The 25,258-nt window shown below is 34.0% G+C and overlaps 1 protein-coding gene across 1 annotated transcript in view; it reads left to right on the top strand.

Annotated features, from left to right (window-relative positions):
* The first annotated feature begins 971 nt into the window (after positions 1-971).
* ROR2 (receptor tyrosine kinase like orphan receptor 2) overlaps positions 972-25,258 on the top strand; it is a 176,719-nt gene continuing 152,432 nt past the window's right edge. The window contains exon 1 of the mRNA XM_044680196.1: positions 972-1,152. Coding sequence (XP_044536131.1) covers positions 972-1,152 — 181 coding nt within the window. The remainder of the gene's footprint in view (positions 1,153-25,258) is intronic.

Here is a 25,258-nt window from a genome sequence, read left to right as displayed (position 1 = left end):
TCTATAGAATTTTTTGAACGCTACCCACTGCTCCCAGATTCTCCCTCCCTTGTATTCCTCCCTTCCCTACCACCTCGTTTCTTATTCCCCTTCTGTTTTTCTATAGGGTAAGATACAATTCTATACCCCAATGTGTCTGGCTGTTCTCTCTCTGAGCCAATTTCAATGAGAGTACAGTTTAAGTATTACCTATCACCAAACTCTTGCTCTCTTCCATTGTATTGGTTCCCCTTTCCCCCAATTCTTTATGTAATATATCTTGCCCCTTTTAACTACTATGACAATGATAACAATTTTTTAGAGTTATATATATATATATATATATATATATATATATATTATCATTCCATATAGGAATATAAGCCCTTAAATTTTTCCTCGTTTTTGTTTACCTTTTCATGCTTCTCTTGGATTTTGTATTTGTGCCTCAGATTTTCAGTTCAAGTCTGGTCTTTTCTTCAGGAATGCTTGGAAGTCCTCTATTTTATTAAATGGCCATACTTTTCTCTGAAAGAATATAGTCAGTTTTGCTATTTTCTAGTTTTATTTCATGTGCCTCTGTTTCCAAATGATCTATTTTGCTTTTTAAATTATTTTCCCAGTTTTCTTCAGCCTGTGTTATTTGTTTTTTGGATTCTTTTTTGAACTCTTCCAGAGCCTGAGTCTTGTTTGTTGGGGTTTCTGAGGTTTTTTTTTAATGTTCTTTGGTCTGCTTCTGTTCATCTGTTTTTTGTTGTTTTTCTGAATAGAAGCTTTTAATCATTGTTTCTTTTTTTTTTCTTCTGTTGTTTACTCATACTCTTTCTTTGTACACTTTCTTCTCTTGTTATTTGCTGGCTCTGTGAGTTTGAGTTTTTCTCCTCTCTAGAGGCTTCTTCTCTGCTCTGCTTGCATATTAGATTAGGCTAATTGAGCTGGTCTGCATTGTGTCCTGATGCCAAAACTTCCCAGACTTCTGGCAGAGGTTTAAGATGGAGGTGTGGTGGTGGAAGGATATAACCAGTCTGCCCTCTCTTTTGCTTCTCTCCACCTGCTGCCTCCTTGCCAGCTGTGAGCAGAACCCTGAACTTCATGTAGTTGTGGTAGCAAGATACTCTGTCACAGTTGGATCTTTCACCCTGAGATCCCACTGTCCACCTGAGTCTCAGCACAGTAGGTGGGGGGGAGGAGCATTGATACCTTCCTTCTTTCTTTTCCTTATACAAAGAATTCAATCTTCTCTGTGTACCTTTTAAGTTGAATCGACCAGGAAGATTTGGTTTTGGTTTTCTGTCCCCCTTAAAGTGCTTTGTTTTTTATTGGTGTGGAAGGGTTTTCACAGAGGAATTGATTTTTGCTGTTTGCCTCCACCTTGACTCCTTCCCCTAGTTTTACTTTATATCTCCCTGTAACCCATAAAGCTTTTCTTTTAAGTATTTAGATGCCATTTGGTATACATATTAAGTAATGCAATTAATTTATGGCATAAGATACCTTTCAGTTTTATCTCTTGAATCTCAAGCTTTCTTATCGTATTGTTGATTATATGCTGCCAAGCCTTAGCTTTGGATCACTTCCACCATTAGTTGTCATTGTGCCTATTTATGTGCTGCTGAATGAAGGTAGAGAAAATCACACAACTATTCTGGTTGGGTCTATTATAAATTCATGTTGCATAATTCAGCTGGGCCCTCACTACTGCTAGGCAATCCTGCTATACTTCCTTTTTCAACTCATTATTCCATCTTCCACAAAGGCTCTTAGAAACTTTTTTTTATTCCTTCTCAAACCTCCCATGACTTCCTGTCCCCAACCTTTTTATTTGAGGGCATTACCTCATTTTTTAATAGAACAAATTGAGGTCATTTAATTACAACTCTTCTCCTATCACTTACTCTGTCACTTTCTCCTCCTTCTTTCCTATTTCACATGTTGAAGTGATCTTTCTCTTTACAATAACTAGCTTCTCTACTTGTTCAAGTAACCTCATTCTGTCCCATATTTTCAAACAGGTTGCCCCCTGTAATTATCACTCATTATTTTCAGTCTCTTCCTATCTACTACTATCTCATACTTTCTACAAATATATGCATATCTCCTCTAGCCTGAAGAAATCCTCAGTTGGATCCTTAAATCCCCTCTATTTTCTTCTTTATCTCTTCTGTCCTTTGAAACTAAATGCCTCAAAATGCCTCAAAAAGGCCATCTACACCAGGGGCAAACTACTTCTCACCCACAAGAACAGTAGAAGGCATTTGTGGCCACATACCACTTATATAAGGAGCTTTGACTACTTTGTCCCTCACATTGTTAGGTCAGTCATGGCATCAGCAATGATTGTACCAAATTCATTTGTCTCTCTATAGACCAATGTAAACCCCAGGACATCTACCTTCCTTGTAGGATATATATGTTTGTAAGGTGAATTGACACAGTGAAGTACTCTGACCACTTCGATTGTCTTCATTGCTAGGGAGGAATTATTGATAACTTGTTAAAAGTATTGTTTGATACTAATTATATGTGATTACTCAGGCAACTCCATGAGTTTCCAGTTTTGTCTACCCACAATAATAATATAGTTGTTGGTATCAATTACCCCAAAATCACAATGCCCCTTCTCTCTGAAGTCTGCTTTCAAAAACTAATGGAAAATGAGATACTCCAATGAACCTTTTAGGAGGAGCTTAGTATAATAATAGCTTGGATGTTAATATCTAGTAGCCCCTTACACTTATGTAATAGAGGAATGTAGGGAATGCCTTAGATTGAGTGCTAAACAGGCTATTTTTATTGAATATTGGATATCATGTCACAGTTTTATCTGGTTTCCCTGCTGGCTAGATTTTTGCTTCCTTATCAACTCCATGTTTCAAGACCGTGTTTCAGTGGTAGAGAAAACAATTGCCCTTTACCATCTTAGAAGAGTAAATGTTATATGCCTCCTCATCTGTTTTTAATGAAAGTCATATTTGTAGATACAGGCACTGCTGTCAGAGTCAGGGAGGGGAACATAATATGGCATACAGCCAAAGAGAATGCCCAAAAGCAGAAAGATAGAGTGTCTTATTTGCAGAACAGCCAGAAGGCCAGAGTCATTAGATCAAAGAATATATATAGGGAAGGCTGGAAAGTTTAAAGGTTAAATTTAGTGGTTGCACTTAAATTGTATGAAATAACGTGGTCACTGGAGTTATATCTCAAGTCAGAAGTTTATTTACAAAATAGAGTGGAAACAATGAAGTACAGAAATGTTAGAGAGGTTATAGAAAATACCTATACTTGTCCTCAGCCAGGAGGGTCATTAGTAAGTAACTACGAGGATTCCTCCAAGATGGAAGCTAGTCTCTTAGGAAACTAGGAAAGGAGTCAGCCCTTTTCACTCACCCAACAAAGTAGTCCAGGAGTCAAAATTGAAGCCAACTTAGATTCACACCGCAGTCTCCAGCAAAGTTCCCTTGAAGACTATCTCCAGGAGACACTTTCCATGAGATTCACAATCTAGTGAGGTACTAAGTAGGGGTACTTAAGTTATTGGTAACCAAAGTATTAACTCCTATTAGGCAAAGAGAATAAAAAATTCCCTTTTCACAAGTATAAATTCAGAATAGACAAAGAGAACCAAGAATTTCCTTTCACAAAAGGTAGGGAGTGTAGAGTCTGTGTTAGCAAACCTGTGGCATGCATGCTGGGGGTCCACATGCTCCTGAGGACATTTCTCACATGACCTTCCCCTCTGCCCAACAGCCCAATGAGAGCAATTCTTCCCTCCCCTGTCTGGGGTAAGGCATGGGGGGGGGTTCACACGTAGCATAAGGTTTGCAGTTTGGGCACTCGGTCTGTAAAAGTCTTTTAAATGCCCAAAAGAGCATTTTGAACTTGCTTCTGAAGGCAGTAGGAACCCCTGGAGTTTATTGAGTGGAGTGGGGTGGTGGCTCAACTTGTCTCTTTTGTGGCTTCCTTTCCTCACAAACCTTTCTCTTTCTCTTTATTGATGTGCCTTAAGTCTATGGCATTTTGGAGAAGGACTATTTGAATTCCATTATAGCATGCTGGTGTCCTCTCAGTACCATGAAAAGCTTTTTCCTTTACCTAATACATTAGGAAAATGCTTTTTTACAGATGGAATTATCCAGAATTGGAATGGACTGTCAAATCTTTAATCAGAGGTTAGAGAGGAACTCACTGAAGATGTTGCAGAGAGAATACTTGATTAAGTATGATTGCAGTTGAATGATCTCTGAAGTCCCTTTCAACTCTTAAATTCTGTGATTTTTGTTTATTGCCACCTATGAAGATATTTTTTTAAGATGATAGTAACTTTCTAAGCCCTCTAATCTATTTGCCTCTTTTCTTGGAAGGAGACCAGACTACAAAAAATCCAAACTGTGCTTGGGTCTTTTGTGAATAAGAACATGGTTGGAAGTTCTCATTTTATCAGGCTAAATATCTTGACAGGGACCCTTTTGAGAAATTGTTTGACATATCCATTATTAAAATTGCAAGGTCTACTTCCAAATTCTTAAGTTATTGCTCTCATTTTAAATATTATTTTGTACTGTTTCAATTATATGCCATCTTAGTTAAGGATTTTACTTGGTGACTTCAAAAAAAAAATTGAGGTTATTTGATGAGTCCTCCCTTTTTCTCCCTTACTTCTTTCATCCCACGTCATTCAGACATCTTTCCCCACTCTCTTTTCCTTCACTTTTGTCTTCTTTCAGAGGCTGCCCTCCATGCCCGGATTATTTTCCCTAACTTCTATTTCTTAGCTTCTCTGGCTTCCTTAGAAATAGCTCAAACCCCACCTAATGAAGGAATACTTTCTTAATGTGTTACCACCCTTCAATCCAAGATTGTCCATGTGTAGTTATTTGCATCTTGTCTCCCTCATTTGAAGATGAGCTTCTTGTTTCCCCAATGCTAAGCACCTTGCTTGTAATATAGTAAGGGCTAAATTAATGCTTTTTAAGTTGATTACTGGATAATAAATTCAAAATGATCTTTCCTTGTTGAAAACTATTTGAATATAAAGACAGTATTTTTCTACTTACTTTTTTTGGGGAGAATCAATTTTATTGTAAGTGCATTTGATTTATTCACATCCCTGTAACAATTATATGCTTTTGTTTTTGTTATGGTTTTTTATTTTAGGTTGTTGATGTTGGGGGGGATGAAGAGTGCCCTGTTGTTAGTGAGAACATCTATGTGCCTACTTTGGCCACAGATGCAGATCAAATTTTATACATGTACAGTTTTGTAGATTTGCTATGTCTAAAAAATTCATCATCCTTTCCCTAAGCCAATGATAAACCTCTCACACTTAGCTCATCAAATCTTTAGTCAACAGACATACCATCTGTCTCCTTTTTGCCTTGGCAGTGCTTGATGAAGTTTATATTCTTTTGGCACATCTTTGAAAACCCAGGATCATTTTCTTACTGTGATAAAACACCATAAAAGAAAGTCATTGGAGGAATCAGAGAGATCTAAGCACATACACAATTATAATAATAACAGTAGCCATTGACATCATGTACACAGTATTTTATTGTTTACATAGTTTGTGCTTCAATAGTTTCATGATTATTAAGTGATTTTCTCTTAAAGAAACAATCTTGTGAGATAGGTCCCTTTTTCTAGTCTGTAGATGAGCATTACTATGGAGCCAAACGACATGAACTCATATCACACCACTAATACCCTATGTGTGACTTTGGAAAATTCATCAAACTTCTTTCACCCTCAGTTTTCCCATTTATAAAAATAAGAGCATTGAATCTTAATGGCTTGTGAGGCTCCTTTCAACTCTCATTCTTTGATTCTGTAATGAAACTGAGTTCTGTTCAGTAAAAATCCATTGACTTTCACCTTCTGGGTCAAATACAAAATCTTCTAGTTAATATTAAAAGCCTCTCATAACTTGCCCTCCTTATGTTTCCAGTCTTCTAACATCTTATTACTGTCTTTTCCTTCCCACATACTTTTTGATTCAGTGACAGTAACCTCCTTGATGTTGCGAGTTTTGTCTTAAAAGAACAGAAAATAACTAAAACCCAGAAGGCTAATAGGAGAACTCATATGGATAAATGTAGTTTCCACTTAGAGAACTCCCTAAATACTCAGCTGTGGTCTCCTGGTATTTTAGCTTCCTGTTAGTGAGAGTCACAGAATCACTTTCTCTCACAGTCATGCAAAATGCCTGCTAAATCCTTTCTCTAGAGTTGCTAGCATGTTCCTCAAAGACAACCTTCCACTTCTCTTAAATCTTATCCTTATCTCTATCCTTTTCCCATTACAAACTAAAGACATTTTCATTGACTATCCTTTGTGTGTGAAACTCTCTCCCCTTTTTAAAAAATTTTTTATTTTTTTTAAACCCTTAACTTTTGTGTATTGGCTCCTAGGTGGAAGAGTGGTAAGGGTGGGCAATGGGGGTCAAGTGACTTGCCCAGGGTCACACAACTCTCTCCCTTCTTACCTCTGCCTACTCTTCTCTGATTTCCTTTATATTCCAGCTAAAATCCTGCTTTCTCCAGGAAGCCTTTCCCAAACTCTTAATTTTATCATCTTCTTCTTGTCGATTATCTCCAATTTATACTTTATCTAGCTTGTCTGTATAATATTTTGCATGTTGTCTCTCCCATTTGATTGAGTTCCTTTACAGCAAGAATATCTTTCTTTGTATTCTTGGGTTTAGTACAGTTCCTGCCACATGGCAAATGTTTATTGACTGACTGGCAGAGGGCTGTGGCCATCAGTGTAGAAGACTTGAAAACGAGAAAAAAAGGAGTTCTCCTTTCCAAAAATTTTATCCAATCTTATGGGCTTAGGCTACACCTCAAATATGTCAGTTGAAATCTAAAAGGGGTTGAAATTCAAAGCAGCATCAATATATTTGTTAAAGCACTTGTTAAATATCTACTATATTCCAGACACTGTATAATCATTTTAGTTGCTGAAATTTGAGGTATTGTTGCACTTCATTCATCTGGATATTGTTGTTTCTCTTCAGAATGTTTCTTTCTTCTTTATCCTCTTTTTCTAGATATGCTGAATTCTTGTCATAGGGAAAGAAAACATTAATTTTCTTTACAGGTTAGCATGTAATGGGAGATGTTGAGAGAAAAGAATATTGTAGATAAATCTAGTTCTCTGGCATATAATTCTTTCCAATGAACCAATTAAAAAGGCAATGTTTTCCCCACTCCCCTTATTCTTAGTCCTAGCCTATTTCACTGGTGAGAGAACTGGTCTGAAAATTTCCTCTAACATGTAATTATTTGATTGTTTTGCAATTAGTTAGTGGTGTGGGGGCTTTGATAAGTTATGATATTATAGATTTAGAGGTGGTGCACACTTCTGGAGCATCTAGACCAACCTCTTCATTTCTTAGATGAAGAAATTAAGGTCCATGGAGGTGAACTGACTTGTCAAAGGTCACTTTTGTATTAAATGACAAAGACTAGACCAGAGTCACATGGTTAGAGGAAGGACTTTAATCCAAACCTTCTGCAGTTTACAATTTAGTGATACTTTAAGATAGTTGTCTCTTTCATTATTATTGTATTTGATCAGCAATTTAGAATTATTTTCTACTGTTACATAACATGAATACCTGAATGTATCACTAGCTTCTCAAATGCAGCTTGTTCTAAATCCTGATCTTTCTGACTTTACAGTTTTTACCAGTGCCATTTATTCTCTCATTCTTCCATGTCTAAAACTTTGAAGATAGCTTTGGCATTTCAAAAATGCACCCAAAGAAGCCAACTGTTGTGCCTCTATTTATAAAACATGCTATTAGCAATGTTGTTAATGTAATATTATTAATCGTGCAAATTAAACAAATTCTTGAATGATCCTTATTCTTTGTATAAAGCCAACTTGATCTTAGTGAATAATTTTTGAATATTATTGATAGGATAGTAGTTAAATTTTTTGAATCGATATTCATTAGTACTGGTCAGTAGTTTTCTTTCTTTTCTTTATCATTTCTATCTTTTATGAATTTGCAATGTGAAGGAATTTGGGAAAGTTTCTTTCTTGATTTTTGAGAATAATTTGCATAGTGTATGTATATGTATATGTATTATATATGTATTATAGTTCCTTTAAAAGTTTGATAATTTTTGCCAAAATTTTTCCTTTTGGTAGTTCTTTTACAGGTACTTCAAATTATTTTTCTAAATTTTGATTATTTAATAGCTTTTTCGGGGATTCTTCTATATTCGTTAGTTTTCTAGTGTGGAGTGGAATTCCAGGAAGGTTTGTACTCCCAGAAATCACTCTAATGAGCAAATAGGAGACTTGATAAGATGCTAGCAGAGAAAAGTGGCTTTATTAGGAGAAAACAGTAGACAGTGGAGGGATGGAGGGAGGGGAAGAGGAAGGGAAGGAAAAAGGGTTCTGCCCACACAATAGGCTTGGTGGGGGGAAAATGTCCTTTCTTCTAGGTACAATCACATATTTTTATGATTTTTTTCATATTTTTATAATTTATATTTTTGTAATAATCCTGATGCAAGATTTTCTTCTTGCCCTCTGTCCAATCCCATGGGGGAAATGGGGGGGGGGCAGGAGTTGTGATGTTTACAGTCTTGAGCATGTGATTTTCAATATTATGTACCCTTAAAGACCCCCATGATCAAGAAAAACCCATGACTGTCCTGGGATTCCCAGTCTAGGAAAAAAAAAAAAGATACTTTTGAAACTCACTGTTCCTTCTTCAGTTTACCTTATAGTTTGGCTTTCTTCCCAGGGTACATATTATAAACTCAAGGTTTTTGAAAATAGGTCAGGAAAATGAAAAGTTTTTTTTTTTGGTGGGGAGGCAGTTTAGTCTAAGGAATAGTAAAATTAAAGGGTCTTGAAAATTGGGGTTACAATAAGCCAAATACTACTCTGAGAATTATACATTGGATCTCATGCTACACAATCCTCTCTCTTTTAATTTCAGGGTTGTGTAATTCTCACCTGCCTCAGTTTCCCCTATATGCAACAACTGACTAATAACATTGATTAAGCATAATTGGACACTCTTAACCTTCATCGTCAGAGATCATATTCATCTGGACTCTGCTCATTCTGTTCCAGGTTGCTTGCAGAATCTCTGGGGTGGGGGATGGGGTTCTCCTACTAACAAAAATTTTTTTGCAAAGCAAAAATTTTATGAAATAAATCCTTCCACCTCAGGTTCTGTAGGAGATCCAGAAATTCCTGGGTCCTTATCTTCAGTCTAAAGATTAGGTTCTCATAACTACTTCTACCTATTTCTATGGAATATCAATTACAAATCATCCAAAAAAATCTCATTTGTCTAAAGCTATCACTTAATTCTAATCTTTCTTCTACTAGTCAACTTGCTTTTTTTGGAAAATGGAAGCTTCCCATCTTACAATTTACATCCTGTGTTGATTATAGTAATTTGTCACAAAAGAAAAGGCAGAGTGGAAAATCTTTTAACTGTCCTTATGGTTCTTTCAAAGACACAGATTGAGTAGGTCAACACTGTCTGACTTCACATATAATTCAGAGCTATCACTGGCTCATGCCATAACTCTCTAATGGGTTGTCAGAATCCAGTGTGCATTACTAAGTCAGAAGGATCCTACCTTAGTTTCAGACTGAGATGTTCCTTTCTACTTCCTATAAGGACTTTCACTTGTCCTCTGAGTATTTTCTTGTTCTCTTCCAATGGTGTTTAAATTATCAGACAACCATACTTGAATTCCAAGTGCACAGTAATATTAGGTATGATTTTCATAAATCTGTTTTTCTTAAATGGCAAAAATCCTACTCATTGTAGTTGAGTTCCAGTTTCATTCTTTTTCCATAATTTCAAACAAGCTTCCTGTTTACTTGCCTTCTTATTCTAAGTTTCAAAAATTCTTACTTCAGATTTATCTAAAATACTTATTCTTTTATTTTAACTTCTTCTTACAGTAAATGCCATATCTGTATCTCTCTATTCTGTACCTTATTTATATTTGTCTTATCTTCAAAATATTTTTTCTTATTCTATTTACTTAAATTTTCTCCGTCTAAATATCAAATCCTTTTCCCCTTCAGACCTCTGCTCCTAAGCAGAATCATATTCATTATTCCCTTTCTGATGCCTTCACATACTTACATACAATGTTCCTATAGCATGTCTGTCTTCTGGCTCTCATAAAGGGGCCCCATATTTCATTAAAGTCTCTTATACCTTAAGTCTTTCACATGCTTATCCCACACCTCCCTTACCCTCTACGACTTGCTTTTTCCATCACTCAACTTAACTTCCACCAGGTATTCCGTCACCTGCTATTGGTGGCTCAGAAGTGCCCTGATTATCATTCTTCTTATCAATTGCATAATCATTTACATATCATATCTTTATGTATTGTCTTATCTAGTTCATTTCAGATATTAATTTTCCTCACAATGCAAATTTCATACACCATTTGTATTTACACAAAATTATGTTCTACAGGCAAATAGATCTCATTTAAATCCATATTTACATTCAGTAATAAAATCATTTTTACCCAAAGTACATACTTTGGGAACAGTTCATATATTCCAATTAGTTACAGCAAATGTTTACAAATTCAGAAATACTTTTTGCAATATTCCAAATTCTTACTACATGTTTCATTTCGAATTTCCAAATTTAAAACTCTCCACCAATGTTCATACATTTTCATTTGTTGCTTAATGCAACAGCATATATACCAGAATAAGCTTTTTCACATTCTCTTTTGTATCCAAAATTTAGGTCATACAGAATCTTTTCCATACTATATCACAAATTGATACTAAATTCTTATACATTTTACACTCATTTTATTGAACCTTTATATTCATTAAGCAGCCAGCACAGCAGTTATCAGGAGTTTACTTCTCTTCTGTTTTGTGTTATTTAAAATTACTCGGGTTCTATTTGGAAGTATTGAGCCTCAAGATATGAAGTGTTTGACAAACTTCCTGTGGACATGTGGGGGACCTTGGAACTACATTTCCCGTGGTCCAACGGGTTTCCTGTTTTAGATGACGTCATCAAGGTTGAGGGACAGCTTTAAATATTGGGAAGTGGCTTTGAAATTCCTCTTTGCTACCTGAGTGGGCTTGCTGGCATACGAGACAGACAAGATGGAAGAAGATAGGGACTGGCAGGCATTTTGAATAGATTTTTTACAGGCGCATGGTTGATTGACCTCTATCAGCATGGCTTTAATTGAAATACTATTTTCCCTTATAATATCAGCCTTCATCATTTAAAAAAAAACAGTTTCTTTAAAGCAAAAACCTTTTCTGCATAAGGGTGGCTATTAATTACATTCCATCAATTCTCAAATTCTGTTTACTCAAATAACAAACATTTTAGATATATCCAAACATTCAAATCTGTAACCATTGTTCATTCAAATCTCAGTGAGAACTAACAGTTCTCTCATCATTAAATTCAGAATCAATCTTATCTGGAATCTTATACATCTGAATCACTTTACAGTCTTTTCACAGAATTCCACAGATACATTTCAGAATCATTTGTGGTTTTCCAAAATCATATACATCAATTTTAGAAATTAATCCTAAATAAACATCCAATCAAATCATAGAATCAAAAATATCTCTTCTCTTGTTCTTATTTCCCTATTTTACCCCACCTTGGTGACCAACCGAAAAAAGGGGAAAGGAAAAATATTGAACAGATCTTTTTGCCTTTGTCCTCTATTAAAAGTTGAGGGCAAAGTTCCTTTTTCACTTAGTTAGATGTTCTTAAAGTTTAGAAAATCCAAAAATTCATGTTTCTTTTTGAATATCTCAAATACATTCTCTAGTCTGTCTGCTCTCCCACTTTTTAGAATGATGGAAGACAGAAACAGATTTACCTCAAAATCACTTTTTCTTACCAATCCTCCTTTTGTTTGTACACATGACAACACACAGTCACAAACAAGAAAAACAGATAACAGTTAACATGAACTATGAAAACATGCTTCATCAATGATCCCAGCAATATAGGCTCTGTAAGCAAAGCTCTATATAAACAAGGCTCTATAGCAGGGGTGGGCAACGTATGGCTCTCCAGCCATATCTGGCTCTTTTGAGGGCCAGATATGGCTCTTTCTGCAGGAGCCATAAAGTCAAGTTTTTTTCAGACACTGTTACAGGAACGTGCACTGTTACAGGAGCGCACACTGTGAGCACTGTATGGCTCTCACGAAATTACATTTTAAAAAATGTGGCGTTTATGGCACTCACGGCCAAAAAGGTTGCTGACCCCAGCTCTATAGCCTTGTTTAACAGTTCTCACACAGCTGTGCCTTCAGGCTTTAGCAGCATAGGAGGACAGCCTATTATCCTCTCTAGGCTTTGTCCTTATCTTCAGTAAGGCAAAAGGAAAACATTTGGGCCATGGTAACTGAGTTTCCACTATCAGCTTGGTAAACTTTTTTCTAATCTCTTGATTCCTTCTTATAAGGATGATATTAGAAATTAAGTCTTGTTACATTAGTTTAGAGATAAGAAGTGAAGAAGCCTCGGAGCCATTTGGACCTTCTTCTTCCTCTGTGTGTTCACAGTCCCATTCTCTCATAAGCTGCTCTTCTAATCTAACCTCTTTCTTCCTCAGTGAATAATTGCTTTAAAATTGCCACCCTCTCTGGCCATGAATATAAATTTGAACCTAAGAATTGATCAACTTGAGCAGCAACATCCACAGGATCTTCTAACAAAACTTTCATGCCTCTTTTAAAGTTCTGAACCTGATAAAAAGTTAATATCAACTTTATAACACGTATAAAATTGTTCAAAAATGCAGGTTTCTCTAATTCATCACATTTGGAATGCAAATTTAAAATAAATAAGGGAGGAACTTCATATATTAATAATATATGGTAAAAATGTAAAACATCAAAAAATTGGTTTAAATTAAACATTTTAAGTTCATTTATGAAAATGAAAAAGAAATATAGAGAAAAAAGTTAATATAAAGAAAAAATTATTTAGAAATTTCCTAAAGTTTTCAAAATTTTCAAAAGTCTTCCAAAACTACCATTTTATTAAATTTAAGTTAGAAAATGATGAAATATCCTATATGAAAATTTGGTTCAATTTAAGTGGTTATCTTTATTACAAAAAATATTACAAAAAGTAAAAAAATAACATCTATTTTGGTAACTTAAAACTAAGCTTTAAGATAGTCAAAATATACCTACTGTGTTGATTGTCTGACCATCCCTAAAAGATTATTTGAGTAAATTGGAATTGAAATCAAAATGTAAAAATTAAAGATATTAAGGAAAAAGAAGTTCAAATGTTATTAATCTGTTATTGTGAAATGCCATTAAAGATTAACATGCATTAAAATACAATTTGTTAATGAGTAACTATGTGTAAAAATGCAGTATTTATCCAGCTATATTGTAAAGAAAATTTATTTTTCACCTGAATTGGATAAGGATAAAAGTGATATGCAAACAATGTAAATTAATAACACATTTGACTAGAAAAAATTCGAACGCCCAGAAATCATGTAGAATTTAGAATAAAGATTGTTGATTATAGACAATTAAATGACAAATTTATTAACTCCTTCCTCACAGTAAATTTAAAACCTAATGTATTAATTAGCAGCCTCATTGAATTTTGATATGGCATGGAAAATAATACTGCAACCTAAGCAGTTACAAGGATTGGATTTTTGACAAAGTTGTTATATATTGTTACCAAAACATGTAATTTATGCAAATATGATTCTGAAAAAACTGAAAATATCTGTTTAAATGTGTAGAAGCAATTTCTTAGAAGTTGATCATGTTTACTTGCAATGACATATGATTTATATTGTAAACCAAGTTTAAGATAAATTAGTTGACAGTGTACAAAAATTAGGTTATATATCAAAATAATGTTGATTCTTTTCCAGGTTACTGACCAGCTCCTGTACCAGTCATCATTAATCAAGATAATGTTCATGGAAACTTAATTCCCAGGAAAATTGTCAACTCTTTTTCTTAATGAATTTGGAAGAATTGCCAGATAGGTTAAGCATTGTTAGTGAGTATTGAAACTTAAAAACAAAAACAAAAACAAAAACTGGAAAATTATTGGAAAGAAAAATTGGCCATCATGACTTATAAAATCAAAACTTTTTCATTGTATATATAAATCTTGGAAACTTTTCAACTCCAAGATGCAATTGGTGAGATTTATTGTTTAAGGTAAAAGCCATTGGAATTGCAACAAATATTAATTTTGAGTTTTGAATTCAAGTACAGTTGTCTGATAGATCATTGAACTGCATCTACGATTCAAAAAGAAAGACATGACTGATTAACAACCCTCACTCTTACCTAAAGTCAAACACCTTTTAAACCTTTCCCTGCTTTTTCCTCTCAAAGCAAATTATTATAATCCAAGCAAAATGAAATAATATTTGAAGTCCCAGAGATTTGAATGTGTATAGTAATCAAAGATTTCCTACTACTTAAGAGACTGTACCCCAGCCCAAGTTTTTGTTTCAAATGGAGTTACAATGAATCTCTTGTAAGTTAAACCCAGTAGTGGTATTTCTAGATCAGAGGGCATGCATTCTTTTAAAGCCCTTTTCGCATTTATAGTAATTGCCTTCTAGAATGGTTGGATCAAATCACAACTCTACCATTAGTGTCCCAGTTTTACCACACCCCCTCTTAACATTTCTTATTTTCCTTTACTGTCACATTGGCCAGTCTGCTAGGTGTGAGGTGGTACCTCAGAATTGTTTTTATTTGCATTTCTTTAATCAGGAGGGATTTAGAATACTTTTTCATTTGATTATTTATAGTTGTGTTTTCTTCATCTGAAAACTGCTTATATATCTCTTGACTTTTTGTCAGTTGATTTTGTCAGCTTGGTTTCTGTACATTTGACTTAGTTCTTTATAAATTTGAGAAATTAGCCCTTTTCCTGAGAGTTTTGTTATAAAAGTAGCTCTTAATAATTGCCTTAATTTCTTCTTCATTACAGGTGAGATCACCCTTTTCATTGATGATACTGTTCATTTGATTCTTTTCTTTCTTTTTTAAAATTAGATTAACCAGTACTTTATTTTATTTGCTTTGCTTTCCAAATACTAGCTCCTCCTAGTTTTATTTATTAGTTCAATAGTTCTTTTAGTTTTCATTTTATTAATTTCTCCTTTGATCTTTAGGATTTCCAATTTGGTCTTATCTAAGGATTTTTAATTTATTCTTTTTCAATTTTTTTTAGTTGCATACTCAATTTGTTGATTTCCCCTTTCTCTTTTTTGTTAATATAGGAACACAGGGATATAAATTTACTCCTTAGTACTGCTTCGGCTATATCCCATACATTTTCATATGTTGTTTCCTCATTGTCATTATCTTCAATGAAATCAGTAATTGTTTCTATGAATTGCTCTTTAACTCACCAGTTTTAGTAAAATTGATTATTTAATTTCCAATTAATTTTTAATTTTGTCTCTTCTTTGGAACCAAAATTTGGTTCCTAAGACCAATGGATAGCTGCTATCCTTTAAAAGTGAGAAAGCCATAGTTTTAACTATGGTTTCAGGAGTTAGCAGTTCTTTATACTTTCTCGGCATATAAAAAGATTTAAACTTCTATGTTTAGATTCACAATATAAAGTTTTTGTTAAACTATATTTGTAATATGTTGTTCCTAGAATGTATATTGGACTGAGTGATAATATAATTAATGGTAAGATACGGAGAGTTATTAGAATATGCTCGTGTGTTAGTGAGGGGAAAATTGGGGTAAGGTGGTGAGTGAATTTTCCTCTTTGAGGAGTAATAAGCATATAATAGAGGGCTGTAATGACTGTGTTGACTCCTAGTAATAGAATAGAAAAATTGGATCATAAGAATGATGTAATAATTACTATTAGTTCTCCTAATAAGTTAATAGATGAGGGTAAAGCTAGGTTAGCTAAGCTGGCTAGTAGTCATCATGTGCATGTTAATAGTAAGACTAATTGTAAGCCCCGAGCAAAGATTACTGTACGGCTATGAATTCGTTCATAGTTAGTGTTTGCTAGGCAGAATAGTAAAGAGGATGTTAGACCATGGGCAATTATCAGTGAGGTAGCTCCTATAAAACTAATTGTGGATTGTATTAGGGCAGCAATAATGACTAATCCCATGTGACTAACTGATGAGTATGCGATTAGTGATTTTAGGTCTGTCTGGTGTATGCAGATAGAGCTGGTTATAATTATTCCTCATATAGATAGAATAATAAAATGGTAGAATAAGTGTGAAGTAATAGGTACAGTAAATATAGTGATTCGTATAATTCCATAGCCCCCAAGTTTAAGTAAAATGGCTGCTAGTATTATTGATCCTGTGATAGGAGCTTCTACATGTGTTTTAGGAAGTCATAGGTGTAGACCGTATAGGGGTATTTTTACTATGAAAGCGGTTATACAAGCGTATCATAGTATGGAATTAGATAATGTGTTATTTAGTGGATCAATAAGGATATAATTTATTAGGATGTGAAGGGAACCTAGATTATTGTTTAAATTGAGAAGGGCAACTAAGAGGGGGAGCGATCCTACTAAGGTATAAAATAAGAAATAAAGGCCTTCATTCAATCGTTCATTTTGATTTCCTCATCAGGTGATGATAAAAAGGGTTGGAATTAAAGTGGTTTCAAATAAGATATAGAATATGATTAATTCTGATGAAGTGAAGGCTATAATTAGTGAAAGTTGTAGGATGATAAGTATGGTCAGGTATATATTTTTTCGTAATAAGGGCTCTTTGTTCAGGTGGTTTTGACTTATTAGAGGAAGTAGTCAGCAGGTTAAGATTAAGAGGGGACCTGATAAAGAATCTATGGAGAATGAGTTGTTAAAGTTATAGCTTAGGTCTGTATTGTGATAAATAAGGGATAAGCTTGTAATACTAATTAATAAGCTACGGGTTATAGTATTAATTCATATTCATGGTTTTTTTGAGTACCAAGTTAATGGAATTAGTATGAGGGTTGGGATGAGAAGTTTTAGCATTGTAGGAGATTTAGGTTTTGTACGTGGTCATTTCCGTAGGTATTAGAAATGGTTACTAATAAGGCTAGCCCAATTCCTTCTTAGCAGGCAGAAATTACTAGGAGAATTGAGGGTGTGATGGAGGTAGAGAATGTATGGGATTGTGAAATGAGTAGGACCGGTAAGATAAATAAGGATAGTATTATATCTTCTAAACATAGTAGGGTGGATATAAGATGAGAGTGGTAGATTAGGACTCCTGTAAGAGCGAGTATAAAGGCTATAATAATATTTAGGTTAATTGATGCTATGAGGTAAATAAACCATGATTTATTGAGTCGAAATCAATTATCTTAATTAGATTAAATACCTACTCAGTTCATTCTAAACCTTTTTGAATTCATTCATAAGCTAGGCCTGCAGTGAGTAGTAAGATTAAGCAATAAGATATAATTAACATGGTGTAGGGAAGGGAGTTGAATTGCTCATGGAAGAGGGAGGAGAAGTGCTATCTCTAGATCAAATAATAGGAATAGGATTGCTAACCAGGATGAATTTTATGGAAAAAGGTTATCGTGCTGATCCTAGAGGGTCAAACCCACACTCATAAGGACTAGATTTTTCTAGATATAAGTATAATTGGGGTAGTCAAAAGGCGATTATGATTACAATTGTTGCGAGTAGAGAATTGACTAGAAGGGTAATAATAAGATTTATTATTTTTCTCTGTTTTTACCCAGAACTTAATGATTGGAAATCAGTAGTACTAATTATACTAGAAAAATATGAGCCTCATCAGTAGGTAGAGACATATAAGAATAGTCACACTATATCTATGAAGTGTCAGTATCAGGCGGCTTCTTTGAAACCGAAATGATGTATAGAGGTGAAATGAAAGAACAGTTGGCGAAGTAGACATACAATAAGGAATGTAGAGCCAACATGAAGGCCATGGTATCCTGTAGCTATGAAAAAGGTTGAGCCATAGACTGTCAGAAATTGTGAAGGAGGTTTCATGGTATTCTATGGCTTGAAGAATTGTAAAATAAAGTCCTAGTAAAATAGTAATTAGTAATGCATGAATTATTTGTTTGCGATTGCCTTCTATTAGGCTGTGATGGGCTCATGCAATTGAAACTCCTGACACTAAAAGAATTGATGTGTTTAAGAGTGGGGCTTCAAGGGGATTTAATGGGTTGATACCTGTAGGAAGTCAGCAATCTCCTAGTTCTGGGGTAGGAGCTAGGCTTGAATGATAAAATGCTCAGAAAAATCCAAATTACTAATTATAATTTTTATCACATTATGATCTGAAAATGTTACATTTATTATTTCTGCTATTCTACATTTCTTTGTGATGTTTTTATAGCCCAATACATGGTCAGTTTTTGTATATGTACCATGTGCTGCTGAAAAGAAAGTATATTCATTTTTATCCCTTTTCACATTTCTCCAGATATCCTTTAACATTAATTTTTCTAAAATTTACTTCTCTTACTTTTTTAATTTAATTTTTGGTTAGATTTATCTAGATCTGATAGGGGAAAATTGAGGTCTACCACTAGTGTAGTTTTACTATTTCCTTCTTAAGCTCCAATAATTTCTTCTTTAGAAATATGGATGTTATACCGTTTGGTGCATTTATGTTGAGTACTGATATTTCTTGTGTAGATTGCCTTTTATTAGGATGTAATTGCCTTCCTTATCTCTTTTAATCAGATCTATTTTTGCTTTAGCCTTGTCAGAGGTCATGATTGCTATTCCTAGCTTCTTTTCCTCAGTTGATACCCAATAAATTCTGCTCTGGCCTCTTACCTTTACCCTGCATGTGTCTACCTGCCTCATGTATGTTTCTTGTAAACAATATATGGTTGGATTTTAATTTTTAATCAACTGTGCTATCTGCTTCCTTTTTATGAGTGTTTATCCCATTTACCTTCAGAGTTATGATTACTGTCTTTGTATTTCCCTTCATTTTGTTTTCCTCTTTTAATCCTGCCCTTACTCCTATCATTATTTCCCTCCATACCAGTGTTTTACTTTTAATCAGTCCCCATTTCCCCCACCCTTCTTTTACTCCCCTTCCCATCCCCCCTCTTCTTATTCCCCTCCTACTTCTCTTTTAGGGTCTTTTAATTCCCCCTCTCAACTTTTCCCTCCCTTATAGTACTTCCCTCCTGACACCTCTCTTCCTTATTCCCCTTCTAAGATAGGATTCTATACCTCAATAATTCTGACTGTTCTTCCCTCTCTAGGCTGATTCCACTGAGAGAAGGGTTTAAATATTTCCTGCCACCACTCTCTACCTCCCCTTCTTATAACAGTATTCTTCCCCCAACTCATGCATCTCTTTATGTCATATAATTTACCTCATTTTATCTTTTCCTTTGCATTTTTCTTAGTACAATCCTCTTTTTTTTAACTGTAGATTTGTTTGTTTTTTACATATCATCCTAAACTAATTAATACCACACTCTTTTTCTGTGCATACTTCTTCTAACTACTATTATGTATAGTAAATTATAATTACATTATAAACGATGTAATTTAATAACACATTTGACTAGAAAAAATTCAAATAGCCCAGAAATCATGTAGAATTTAGAATAAAGACTGTTGATTATAGACAATTAAACAACAAATTTATTAACTCCTTCCTCACAGTGCTTTTTCCCTGGAGTCACCAACCTCCTAGAATTTAGAGATTGCCCTGGTCCTAACTCTGCCTCTGGCACAGTGGGTGGGGGGTTATGGGTGGTCAGCCTGTGATTTTCCTTGTTCAGCTTTGCCCTCTTATAGCATAGAAATCCTCTCTCACTGCCTACCTTTCATTCTGTGTCCAGTGTATCCCCTTTGTTAGTCCTGCTTTGACTTCTGTCTTTTTGAGATGCTTTGAAATGATCAGTTTGGAAGAAAATTCAGAGCAGTTCAAGGATTCCCCTGTTACTCTGCCACCGTGTTGGCTTTGCCTTCATTACTTTTTCTTTTTAAATAAAATGTCAAATTTTTCTGTAAGCTTTTGATATTCTCTTCTCTTTCATGTTATCTTTATTGTCCCCTCAATTCTGTCATCTCTTTATATTATTGGTCTAGTATAGCTACTTTTTCCATCTTTACCATTTCTACTTCCTTGGGCAACAAAGACTGCTGCAATATTATGATCACACTTATATTGATAGCAAATATTTTGTTGTAGCAGTCTTGAGAGATGTTTTCCATTTTCTTCTGTTGAATTCTATTTTAGCACTAAGTGTTCCTGTGGGCAGTCTGGTTTTATGTGTTGTCCTGATTGCTATGGTTTCTACAAACATGTTTTAAGACCTATGGCAGTTATACAGATATGTATGAATACTAGCTGACTTCATTTGTATGTGTTCCCTGCTATTTCATCTCCAATTGGCACTTCTATGACCTCCCCCACCAAAAAAGTCTTTTAAAAAAAGCGAAACTGAAAGCAAAGAGACTACATCCTGTGCTTCCTGGTTGATGGGTTGTAGGGCTAGAACTGAAAGTATAAGCAGGCCTTTGGCCCTTTGTAATCAGAGTAGCCTGAAACTACAGGCTGCCTCTAGCACTTTAGTAGACAATTGAGACTGTGAAACCAAAACTGTTGATAAGGGGGCCCTACTGTGCTTACTTTTTTTTTTACCTGTTATTGGCCATATTTTTTATAGTCTTCTTTAAGATCTCATAAATTTACATATTCTTTACTAATATTGTCCTTAGTTTCCTTGTTTCTCAGCTTGGCAAAGAGATCAAGTTTTGCTGGATCAGATGACTTGTTGGCTTTTTTGAAGAAAATATTCATGATATATAAGCATTTCTTGTTGAATATTTATTTTTAGTATTCTTTAGTGGTTCTTTCCATGTCCACATTTACACTGAAATAATGAAATATAAAATAAATCTTAATATATTTTAATATTTTGTTTAATACTTAAGCATTTATTATTTAACATTTAAAATGTTTATAATATATTTTAAAGTTAATTCAATTTAGGATGCCTCATACAGTTTCTCTAAATTTTTTCTACTTCATACTTCCTTCGTAATATCACTTAATAAAACTATAATTATCTTTATGATCTTATTTTTTAAAGTACTTATCAAGAGGGCAGAGAAAATTCAATTCCAAACAATTAAAAAACAATTCCTCTAAAGAAATTTTGAAGTGGCAGAACCAGCAAAAAGATGTCATAAAACAGTTTTCCCTCTAAGGACAACTTAGAAGGTCAGCAGGAAAGATCTGTTTTCAAGAAACTTGAGACAAGTTCCCCTACATCCCAGGAGCAGAGACCGGCTTTGACATTACAATAAGTCAAGAAATAGATTGGGAAAATGAACAAAAATAAAAATTGATCAGAGAACATTACTAGATCAAAACACAGGATAGCAATATCAAAAATTCAACATGTGAAGTCTCAAATTAAAATATGAATTGTCAGTCTTTCTGCCTGAGAAAACTACTGAGGAACTCGAGAAAATATTTCAAAATCAAATAAGAGAGGTAGATGAAAAATTAGGAAAAGAAATGAGTGATATATGAGATTCATAAAAAAAAGAGTTAACAGCTTGGTAAAGGAAGCACGAAAAGTGGAAAAAGATGTACCAAAAATAACTAAAGAAAACAACTCCTTCATTGTACAACTGGCCAAGTGGAAAAAAGAGTTACAAATGGTTACTGAAGAAAATAATTTCTTAAAAATTATAATTGGACAAGTGGATGTTAATAACTCCATTAAACATCAAGAAACAATAAAACAAAATCAAAAGAATGAAAAAAGAGAAGGTAATGTGAAATATCTCATTGGAAAAATAGACCTGGTAAATAGATCAAGAAAAGATATTTTAAAAATTATTATACTACCTGAAAACCATGATTTTTTAAAAAGAGAACCTAGATATTGTATTTCAAGAAATTATCAAGGAAAACTTCCTTGGTATCCAGTGACAAATAAAAATTCGCCAAAAAAATGAGCATAACTTGAGTGGTGTGTCACTTTGAGGAAAAAAACATAATTTTGTGATATTTATAGTTTAAATAACAAAAATGTATAATTATAATATATAACTATTTAATAAACCAAAATAGATTAATATAGGTACAATTGTCATCTATAGTGCACAGAGTGTCTACACTACACCACAACAAATGTTTCATCCTTGGCATGTTACCCCATACTTCTCTGTATGTGGCTGCATGAGGTTGTGTGTCATCAAAAATATAACCACATCTGCCAGTGCTGACACGTGTGTCATAGGTTTACCATCACCATCCTAGAACCAGAGAGTAAAATAGACATTGAAAGAATTCACAGATTATCTCCTCAAAGAAATCTCAAATTGATAACTTTCTGAAATATTGTAACCAAGTTCCAGGGCTCCCAGGCGTAGGAGAAAACACTGCAAGCAGCTAGAAAAAAAAATTCAAATATTGTGCTTCCATAGTCAGTATTACACAGACTTTAACAATTTCTACATTAAAGAATCAGAGTACCTTATATTCTGGAAGGCAAATAAGCTAGGATTACAATCAAGAACTATGTTACTCAGCAAAAGTGAGTATAATTCTTCTGGGGGAACATTTTATTTAAATAAAAAACTTTCAAGCATTCCTGATAAAAGATTAGAGTTGATTGGGAAATTTGATATTCGACTACAAGTCTCAATTGAAGCATAAAAAGTTAAACAGAGCCCAGAAAATGTCAGGAATTTGATAAGGTTAACCTATGTATATTCCTATATGACAAAATAATACTTGTATCTCTTAAGAACTTTGCCACTATTAGGGAATTTTGAAGAAGTATATATTGACATAAGGCATGAGTATAAGTTGACTATGATGGTATGATATCCAAAAACAAAATTAAGGGGTGAGAAAGAGGATTGAACTTGGATAAGAAGAGAGAGAGGTAGAATGGGGCAAATTAGCTCAAAGTATGAGGTAAAAAAAGCTGTTATGTATGATAGAAGGGAAGATGGAGAGTGGCACTTGACCCTTACTTCCATTCGAATTGATTCAAAGAGGGAATAATATACAAATTCAGCTGGGTTTAAAAATCTGTCTTACCCTACTAGGGGGAAGTAAAAAAGGAGGAGGCTAAGAGAGAGAGCAGGTTGAGGAACTTCTAGGGGCGGGTAGAGCCAAGATGGCAGATTAATCCAGAGGATCTCTGTGTCACCATGAGAAGCCTCTCCAACCAAGATTAAAATATCGTCACAAAATGAATACAGAATTGAAAAAACCAACAAGAAGACAGAGTGAAACAACTTTCGAGAAGAGTAAAAGCCCAAAAGATAGGCAGAGGACATCTGAGGCATTGGGTAAGAGGAGAGCAGAGTCAACAAGAGATTGTGGTGGGGGGGGGGCAGGAAAACATGGTTTCCTTTTCAAACTAATCTACTCAGAATTAAAGGTTTTGAATCCCACTTCTGGTCACCATAAGTGCAATATTTAAATTAATGTCCAAAACTTCAAGTATTATTTTTATAAAGTTTATTATCTGACAAAATAGAACCACATGGCTAAGTTTTTCTACAATCTCACAATCAAATGCAGGAAAGCAGACATTTTAAATGCCTCATTTCTATATCATAAGTCAATAAAATTGCTTTCAGTAAAGTGCTATGAAAAAAATAAATTAAAAATTCATTGTAAACTAAATATTCTTATCCTAAAGAATGAGTTGTTAAAGTACAAATCATAGAAATGATCAATAATTTCGTTAAAGAGAATGACAAAAATGAGAAAACACACCAAAATTTATGGGCTGTAGCCAAAACAGTCTTTAGAGGAAAATGTATATGTCTAAGTAAATATATTGGTGAAATAAAGAACAGATGGATAAATTGAGTATGTAACTAAAAAAATTAAAATTTGAACAAATTTAAAATTTGTTCCAGAGCCAAATGTTTTCACGAGTAAATTTTATTAAATAAAGAACAGTTAATTCTAATACTATATAAACTTTTTGGAAAAAATGACAACAAAGGAGCCCTACCATATTTCTTTTATGACAAGTCAAAATAATTATCACCTTTAGCAAAGTTACATGATAAGAAATCAAATTATTTAAATCATCAGCATTTGTATATGTGGCCAACAGCATTCAGCAGCAAGAGAGACAGGAAATTCCATTTAAAATATAAAATACTTGGTAGTGTACCTGGCAAGACAAATCTAAGAACTGTATAAATGCAAACATAAAACATTTTCCATAAAGATATAGTCAGATATAAGCCACTGGAAAAATATTAATTTACCTCATGGTTAAGCCAAACCAAAATAATAAAAGTAACAATTCTGCCTAAATTACTTATTCAGCTCCATACCATTCAAACTACTGAAAGCTTTTAGAGCTGATTTTATCTCTATTTTCCAAGGGACTCTAAGGGACTCTCAAAAGTCTTCTCTAATACTACAATTTTTAAGCCACAATTCTGTGGTATTCAGCTTTCTAATATTCGATAAACCCAAAGATTCAAACTTTTGGGAACAGAACTCATTATTTGACAAAAACTTCTGGGAAATGGGAGAAACTAGATTTAGACCAACATCTCACACTATATACCAAGATGATGTCAAAATGATTTCCTATATTAGATATAAAGGGTGATACCATCAGCAAATTGGAGGAATATAGAATAATTTACAAACTTCAGATCACTGGATAAAGGAATAATTTATGCCCAAATATGAAATAGAAACCATCCCAAGATGTAAAGTGAATATAATACTAGAGATTGGGAGATGGAAGGTCTTGTACAAGGAGCAAGGATTGTAGTGTCGTTGGACTACAGAGTGTACATGGGGTAGGGGGAATGTTCTGGTGCCAGAAGACTAGAAAAGGTAAAGGGGGAGGATATGAAGGGAGTTGGACATATCTTAGCATCTTTGATGCAAACTTAGAAGTTGATGACTATTGAAATACTGACATTTGAGGGACTATGATGTATCTCCAGAAAGCTCTTATTTTTTAAAAAAATTATCCAAAATGAGTGATATAATAATTCCATTAGTATACATGATGTTATTAGATAAATTAACCTGGAAGTTTTCAGGAGGAGATTGGAAAAAAGGGTATATGGAGTAAATGATTTTGGAGATCCATTGCAGTTCTGAGATAGGATTCATGGAAAAGGTAAACTTAGAATATGGAATTCTGCAGTATAATGGACACTGGACCATTGAAGTGGTCGGTCGTGGATACTTGGATAGGTACCTACTAGAACCTCATTGAATTTTAGGTCTTATGTAGTTCAACTTTTCTTCATTTTA

This window comes from Gracilinanus agilis, chromosome 1 (genome assembly GCF_016433145.1).
Source record: "Gracilinanus agilis isolate LMUSP501 chromosome 1, AgileGrace, whole genome shotgun sequence".
Taxonomy (NCBI): Eukaryota; Metazoa; Chordata; class Mammalia; order Didelphimorphia; family Didelphidae; genus Gracilinanus; species Gracilinanus agilis.
Note: the sequence above shows the minus strand (reverse complement) of the source record. Positions and strands in the feature narration are given on the sequence as shown.